The sequence below is a fragment of the Sinocyclocheilus rhinocerous genome, unplaced genomic scaffold, assembly GCF_001515625.1.
Source record: "Sinocyclocheilus rhinocerous isolate Xijiao unplaced genomic scaffold, SAMN03320098_v1.1 scaffold773, whole genome shotgun sequence".
Lineage (NCBI taxonomy): Eukaryota > Metazoa > Chordata > Actinopteri > Cypriniformes > Cyprinidae > Sinocyclocheilus > Sinocyclocheilus rhinocerous.
In genome coordinates, this window is record NW_015642873.1 from 431229 (window position 1) to 439748 (window position 8520).

The 8520-nt window shown below is 36.2% G+C and overlaps 1 protein-coding gene across 1 annotated transcript in view; it reads right to left on the reverse strand.

Moving 5' to 3' along the window:
• Positions 1–8452, reverse strand: part of LOC107756923 (gastrula zinc finger protein XlCGF52.1-like) — a 22836-nt gene extending 14384 nt beyond the window's left edge. The window contains exons 1-2 of the mRNA XM_016574255.1: positions 8426–8452; positions 1–1097 (exon numbers count right to left, since the gene is read on the reverse strand). Coding sequence (XP_016429741.1) covers positions 1–1097; positions 8426–8450 — 1122 coding nt within the window. The 5' untranslated portion in view covers positions 8451–8452. The remainder of the gene's footprint in view (positions 1098–8425) is intronic.
• Positions 8453–8520: the final 68 nt, after the last annotated feature.

Genomic DNA, 8520 nt, shown 5'->3' on the forward strand with positions numbered 1-8520 from the left:
GTGTAGAGCAGATGAATGACTGAAACACTTCCCACATGCAGTGCAGTGATACGGTTTCTCTCCAGTGTGGATCCTCTCATGTGCTTTCAGGATTCCTGACTGATTGAATCTCTTGTCACAGTGTGAACACTTGTACGGTTTTTCTCCGGTGTGAATCCTCTCGTGCAGTTTTAAACAGTATGCCGAAGTAAATGTTTTTTCACACTCAAAGCACATGTACTCTCTCACACCAGTATGTATTTTCTGATGCTCTTTTAAATGATGTAGAAGTGAAAAACTCTTTCCACACAAAGTACATGTATGTGGCTTCTCCTTTGTATGAACGTTCAGGTGTTTCTTCAGGACTGACGCCCACAAAAATGTTTTGCCACATTGATCACATGGGTACAGTTTCTCTCCAGTGTGGATATTCACGTGCTCCCTAAGTTTTGCTGATTGCGCGAAACACTTTCCACATTGATCACAAGTGAATGGTTTCTCTCCAGTATGAACTCTCGTATGTGCAGTGAGGTGTCCTTTTAGTGTGAAACTCTTCCCGCACCGATCACATGTGTACGGTTTCTCTCCAGTGTGAATCTTCTCATGTCTTTTCACATGTCCTGACCGATTGAATCTCTTGTCACAGTGTGAACACTTGTATGGTTTCTCTCCAGTGTGGATCCTCTGGTGCTGTTTTAAACACTTTGCTGAAGTAAAAGTCTTTTCACACTCAAAGCACATGTACTCTCTCACACTAGTATGTATTTTCTGATGTTCTTTTAAATGTTGTAAACATGAAAAACTCTTCCCACACAAATGACATGAATGTGGCTTCTCTTTTATATGAAAGTTCAGGTGTTTCTTCAGGTCTGAAGCCCACAAAAATGTGTTGCCGCATTGATCACATGCATACAGCTTCCCTCCAGTATGAACTCTCATATGAAGCTCAAGATGACGTTTGTTTGTCAAACTCTTCCCACACCGAGTGCAGGTGAAAGATTTCTTGGCTCTTCTTTTCTTTAAATCTTTCTGTTTGGTTTGAAAGCCACTAGTTTTAACATGACTTTCCTCCTCAAATTCACTCAATTCTTCTTTCTCCTCGTTTTCTTCAATCAACTCTGAAATAAAAGTAAAAACAGTCCATTTGTGAGCAACTCATTAGAAATTTTTTTTTAAAAAGAGACATGTGAAAGGACATAAAAATGTAGTAGACAATTGCTTTACAAAAGTTTGGTCATTTTGGTGCATTTTCATAAATTATATGTTGTCGAAACTTTCCAAAAATGAGGTACATTGATCTTCAAATATTATTTTTAAAACATTATTGGCACAAATCCCATGTCTCTATAGGGAGAGACTATTATGTTTGATCAATTACACAATCATCTAACATAAGTTTTATTGAGAAAAAAAAAAAGACCCAGTTCATAGAAAGTGTCTCTTATTATTTGCTTTATGACCATCAGTGATGTATCCAAATAATCAATGTTCTTATATTTTTCGAGATTTTCATATCCATGTATTAATTTATGATTTATTATTTTTTTAAATAATTTATGCTTCTTATATTAATCCTCATGATATATTCATGTACAGTGGTGTGAAAAAGTGTTGGCCCCCTTCCTGATTTCTTATTTTTTTGCATGTTTGTCACACTTTAATGTTTCAGATCATCAAACAAATTTAAATATTAGTCAAAGATAACACAAGTAAACACAACATGCAGTTTTTAAATGAAGGTTTTTATTATTAAGGGAAAACAAAATCCAAAACTACATGACCCTGTGTGAAGAAGTGTTTGCCCCCCTCTTAAAACTGCGGTTTATCACACCTGAGTTCAATTTCTCGAGCCACACCCAGGCCTGATTACTGCCACACCTGTTCGCAATCAAGAAATCTCTTAAATAGGAACTGCCTGACAAAGTGAAGTAGACGACGAGGGCGCTTGGTGACACTAGGGTGTGACTGGAGCAGAGATGGAAGGAAGTGACGTAGGATCAGGAAGTGAGCTGGACATAGAGGATGAATGTATTGGCGGGGAGAAAGGAGGTAAAAATGGAAATTGGAACATAGTAGAAAATCGGAAAAGGAAAAAAAAATGGAATCAACTTTCTGGTTCGGAAAGTGAAAGGGAAAGACAACAGGAGAAAAGGAAAAAGGAAGAGTTTAAGGTAATGATACATTTCTTGTCCGATAATATGAATGCATTGAACCCACTGAAAATAACTAAAGCGATCAAAGAAGAGATCGGGAAAATCGAACATGCGAAAATGTTACGGAATGGAAAGTTGCTACTTTTTTGTAAAGATAGCAGACAACAAAAACAGGTACTAGGCTTAAAGACATTAGCAGGGAAAAAAATTTCGTGTACACTGTTGGAAGAGAAGAAATGGATGAAGGGAGTAATAACAGGGGTCCCAACAGATGTATCAGAAGACACAATCAAGAGAAGTTTATCAGGAGCAAAAGTGGTAGGGGTCAAACGTCTGAAATATGTTAGAGATAAAGAAAAGCTGGATAGCTTATCTGTAATGGTGCAGTTTGATGAGGAAAGATTACCAGAAAGAGTATTCTTTGGGTTTATAAGCTATGCTGTTAGACAGTATGTTCCTCCTCCGCTTAGATGCTATAAATGTCAAAAGTACGGGCATGTGGCAGCTGTTTGTAAGGGAAAACAACATTGTGCGAGGTGTAGTGGAGAACATGAATATGGAAAATGTGGACAGGGTGTAAAACCCAAATGTTGCAATTGTGGAGGTGATCACAGTGCTGGCTATGGTGGATGTCAAGTAAGAAAAGAAGCAATGAAAATTCAAAGTGTCAAGGTTTCGGAAGGGTTAACATATGCTGAAGCAATAAAAAGGGTTAAGGTGGTAGAACCAAAAGAAAATACTCAAAAGGTTACAACTAGAACAAAAGAAAGCCATAGTTGTAGCAAGGTGAATGAGAATACTATGCTAGTAGACAAAGTATCATTCATTGCCTTTGTGGCTGAAGTAATAAACTGCTCTGCACAAACAGAAAGTAGAACAGAAAAGATTAGAATTATAATCCGAGCAGCAGGAAAACATCTGAAAACAGAAGAAGTAACTGTGGAGCAAATAAATGAGAGAATCAAGATGCAAAATACAAACTCTCAAGCAGCATGTGGTGGATTGTAATGGTTTTTACAATTTTACAGTGGAATGCAAGAAGTTTGATCGCTAATGGACAGGAGTTTAAAAAATTTGTTGATAGTTTAGAAAGCAGACCGCAAATTATATGTATACAGGAAACATGGCTGAAAACGCATTTAAACTTTGTTTTACAAGGATATGTAGCAGTACGAAGAGATAGGGGTGTTGGAAATGGAGGTGGAGTTGTTACCTTTGTACAAGAAGGAATAGGATTTAGAACAGTGCAGGTAAATAAGGAATATGAGTCGTTGGTGGTTGAAGTTTGGGCCGAATCACAAAGTATATGGGTGATAAATTTTTATAACCCATGTGAAAGGTTAAGTAGAGAAACATTAGAGAGTATTGGGGGATTAGGAAATCATAAAATGATATGGTGTGGGGATTTTAATGCTCACAATACGCTATGGGGAAGTGTACATAATGATCAGAATGGAAATGTAGTAGAAGAGATGTTGGAATGGAAAGATTTAATATGCTTAAATGATGGTAGGAATACAAGGGTAGATGTTGCACAGGGAAGAATTTCAGCAATTGATTTGACTCTAGCATCTCAAAGTTTGGCAAGGAAGTGTGTATGGAGTGTTATGGAAGAAAGTACAGTAGGTAGTGACCATTTCCCAATAAGCTGTAAAATTGGAATAGACTTGGAACAAGTTGAAAGGGAAGAAAATCCTAGATGGAAACTTAAATCTGCTGACTGGGAAAAATTCCAAGAAATAAGTGAGACTAGAATGTTGACAATAGATATATCGATAGAAGATGTTGATGAATTAAATAAATATATAAGTGATGTTATTTACAAAACAGCAACTGATGTAATTGGGAAAAGCACAGGGAAAAGGAGAAAGAAGGTCGTACCATGGTGGACAGAAGAGTGCAGTGAAATTATAAAGAAAAGGAACAGAGTATTTAAGAAAGTAAAAAAATCATATTCATTTAATGATTTTATTGAGTATAAGAGAACACAAGCAATTGTCAGGAAAACAATTCGGATGGCAAAAAAGAATTATTGGAGGAAATTTTGTGATGAAATTGGAAAAGAGACAGACATTAATGAAATGTGGGGAATGATAAGAAAGATGGGAGGGATTCAACCTAACAGAGAAATTCCAGTTTTAATTAGTGAAGGAAAACAAGTCATATCTAACTCTGGAAAAGTAGAAGTATTGGCTGAAAATTTTGTTAAGGTTCATAGTAATAGAAATATATCAGAAGAAATGAGATTATATAGAGAAAACAAAATGAAGGAAAATCCAAATATTTTAGAGCAAAGAGATGAGCATGAAAGCTCAGTAGATGAAGTTTTTACCATGTATGAATTAAATCAGGCACTTGTAGGAGTTAGAAATACTTCTCCTGGTAAAGACGAAATATGTAATGAAATGATTAGGTATCTATCAGATAAGTCAAAGAATATTTTATTATATCTTTTTAATAGAGTGTGGAAATTAGGACAACTCCCTTCCTCTTGGAAACATGGCATAATTATTCCAATTGTAAAGCCAGGAAAAGATCATTCGCAAGTTACAAGTTACAGACCGATTGCATTAACTTCTAACCTCTGTAAACTAATGGAACGTATGGTAGTGGCAAGATTGAATTATGTCCTGGAATCAAAAAATCTTTTATGTCCTCATCAGAGTGGTTTTAGAAAAGGTAGAAACACAACAGATGCAATTTTAAGTCTAGAATCAGATATAAGAAAATCTCAGATTAATAAAGAAGTATTAGTTGGTGTGTTTTTAGACATAGAGAAAGCGTACGATATGATGTGGAAGGAAGGACTTTTAATTAAACTGAATAAAATGAATATTAATGGTAGAATGTATAATTGGATTAAGGATTTTTTAATTGATAGAACCATTCAAGTAAGGATTGGGTCTTCGTACTCAAAGAAATATGCAATTGAAAATGGTACTCCACAAGGTAGTGTGTGCAGCCCTATATTGTTCAACATAATGGTAAATGATATTTTTAATACAGTTGGACCAGGGATTGGAAAGTCTTTATATGCAGACGATGGTGCTTTATGGAAAAGAGGTAGAAATTTGTCGTATGTAGAAGAAAGCATGCAAAATGCTATTAAAGAAGTTGAAATGTGGGCAAGTAATTGGGGATTTCGAATATCAGTGGAAAAAACTAAAATAATATGTTTTTCAAAAAAGAAGAAAACACCAGTTGTTAAGTTAAAATTGTATGAGCAAAAACTGGAGCAAGTATCTGAATTTAGATTTTTAGGTATTTGGTTGGATTCAAAGATAACATTTGCAAAACACATTCAACAGATAGTAGATAAATGTAAAAGAGGAATAAATGTACTGAGGTGTTTGGCAGGAATAGATTGGGGAGCTGATAGACAGTCTCTAAAAAGAATATACTGTGCACTTATAAGGTCTACATTAGACTATGGGAGTATGATTTATGGAACTGCCTCAGCATCTCTGTTAGATAAAGTGAATAAATCTGAAACATTAAAGTGTGACAAACATGAAAAAAATAAGAAATCATGAAGGGGGCCAACACTTTTTCACACCACTGTATTTACTCATTAATGTTACTCATTTATGTTTTATTTTGTTAGATGTACGTTTATATGTAATATTTGTAGTATTCTCCAAAAAATATGCATGTTATGCACATTTTATATATGTGACCCTGGAGCACAAAAGCAGTCTTAAGTCGCTGGGGTATATTTGTACGCTTATTTATTCAGATTTCAAGTTATGTAAAAATCTCAATTTCAAAAAATTGAACCTCGTGTCTGGTTTTGTGGTCCAGGGTCACAAAGATATATCATCTTTATTGGTGTTTTGTTATTGAACATCTTCCAACTACTGCCGGAGTAATAATGTTTCTCAGAATTAGCCATTAATGGTACTAGATATTCTTTCCAGAAACTGTTTTTGTAATATGTAAAATATGATATTTGAATATAGGGATGTTCCGAGCTGATCAAGCATTTTTTTAACTGATTGGTATTGGCTCTCCTAAGCCTGATCCTTTTTTAATGTCAGCTGTAGTGATGCAGCGATCACAGTTAAATCTGCGGGCACTGCGGATAATCCGCGGGTCGGGTAATAAAAAATAAATAAATCTGATTAATTGCGGGTGAATGAGATTAAATCATTAATGACGCAAATATTAACTACATTCTCTGAAATATGAAGGTGTGTTTTTAATGCATTTTTTCATCAGGCAGACACCAAAATTTCATTTTTTGTGTGTGTTTGCCTGTTTGGGAAGTTGCAGTGACAGAAACAGTGACATTGCAGTTAAAGCCTGTGTTTAAGCTATTAAGAAAATGTAGGCTAATCTGGCCAAAGAAGAACTTTTGTTTTAAAATTAAATGTTAATTTAATGTTGTTGTAGGAAAATTAATGTTTTACTCTTTCTTATTTACTTTCTTAGACATTGTGTGGGTTTTTATATATTTTTTGTATTTTTCCTTTTGATTTAATTTGTGTTTCTCTCTCAATATGTATATATATGTCACCTGGAATGCAACAAAGACATCACACAGTAAAACAGAGAGCCTTCCTTGTCTTTAGTGCGGGTAATTTAATCAGGAAAGACAGAGGGGTTAGTCATAAATAAAGACCTTTGACCTCACGGGTGTGAAGGCACACAAACACACAGTAAAAACAAATGATCAGAAAGAGCCTTTGAACTCTTTAGTGCAGGAAAGACAGAGGGGTTGTTGACCTCACAGATGTGAAGATAATAAAAGCCCAGGGGGTTAGAAGGACCATTGTTTTTTCTGAAAACAGCTAGGTTTGGTTTACGGGGTTAAGTGGAAATTTACAGAGAAGGAACCTTGTAAGAAGTGGGGGGTGATAACAGTATAATAAGGCTGTCTGTTTTCAGTGTGATTTTAGGTCTGTTGTGTTTCAGGGTAGCTGCTGAAACATTGTGAACATACCTCTTTAAGGAAAATAAACTTCTTTCCTTAAATATAATTTGATTCCTTGTCTCTTACACTGTGATGCTATTTGTTAATAATTGTTTTTGCCACAACAATGTTTTATTAACAAGGTTCGGGAGGAGCACGATCAGATGGTCAACCAGTTCAGCACAGGTGGAGCTTGTTTAGTTATTCATCTTAACAAGCACGATACGTATATACAGCCAACTTACCTCTGTCCCACAACAGTTTTCCGGCATCCCTCCTCCACCTCAACTCCTCACTTTAACTATTCTCATCCCAGATTAGGGATAAGGGGAGTTCTCTGGGTTCACGCTATATTCCGGGCTCGGAGCCCTCCCCTCAGGACAGCATGCCAAATATGCTTACTATCTGCTCAATCCAATTATATGTAAGTGCGAACTCGTGAAAAGCAGCCTACGTTCAGCGTTTTATGTTAACATTACCATTTATGGCTCCGACGAAATTTTGTTCCGTCTTCCACGCGGTGCCAACTCACACCAGGAGCGCAGCAACTGGATTCGCAAGAACATGAGATTTGCTTGTCCAACGTTGTTTTCCTTGATTTTCTGTGTTTTTTTGGGGTTTTTTGGGTTCTACCTATCTAGTTATGAATGACAAAGATAAAAGGCATGCGGCTGTTAAAATACATAAATTATCTAATTATGTGCAGCTTGGACGTGGCGTCCATCAAAATAGAATGCAGCAGCACATTTTGTTTTCAATGAGCCCAAGAGAGTCCATGTCACACCGCTTCTCATCTCTCTGCACTGGCTTCCAGTCATGGCTCACATCAAGTTCAAGACATTGGTGCTGGCCTACAGAACAGGGATTTTCTGTGTTTTTTGGGTTCTACCTATCTAGTTATGAATGACAAAGATAAAAGGCATGCGGCTGTTAAAATACATAAATTATCTAATTATGTGCAGCTTGGACGTGGCGTCCATCAAAATTAGACTAGGAGCATATCTTTAGCAAAGCAGCACAGAGAGCCACTTCTGGACGCTTCTGAAATGTGCGGCGGGTATAAACACAAGCCAGAGAGTGCTTGAGAATTTATATCGTAAATACATAAAATGTTCGACCAATCAGATTATTCGGTCCAAACATTAAGATACCTGCCTGTCAATGTATGTATTTTGCATTTTTCTGCGCACCTTTCACGCAGACACGATACGTTATCATTTATTATGTTATTGCAGACTGAGCGAGAATGGAAGGTGTTATTGTTGTAATATTATGTACTGTACTTTGTACTGTAATGTTTTCTCACCAGTGAATTATACATGAGGTCAATGCCGTCTCTCATCGTTTCACTAGTTAGTCTCTTTCACTAGTAAACACCAACCTGTTTGTTCTTCAGTGAGTTTCATTCTGCAGGGTTCTGGATCTCTCGTCATCTCTCTGTCCTCTTTAATAAACTCAGTCTTTGCAGATTTCAGC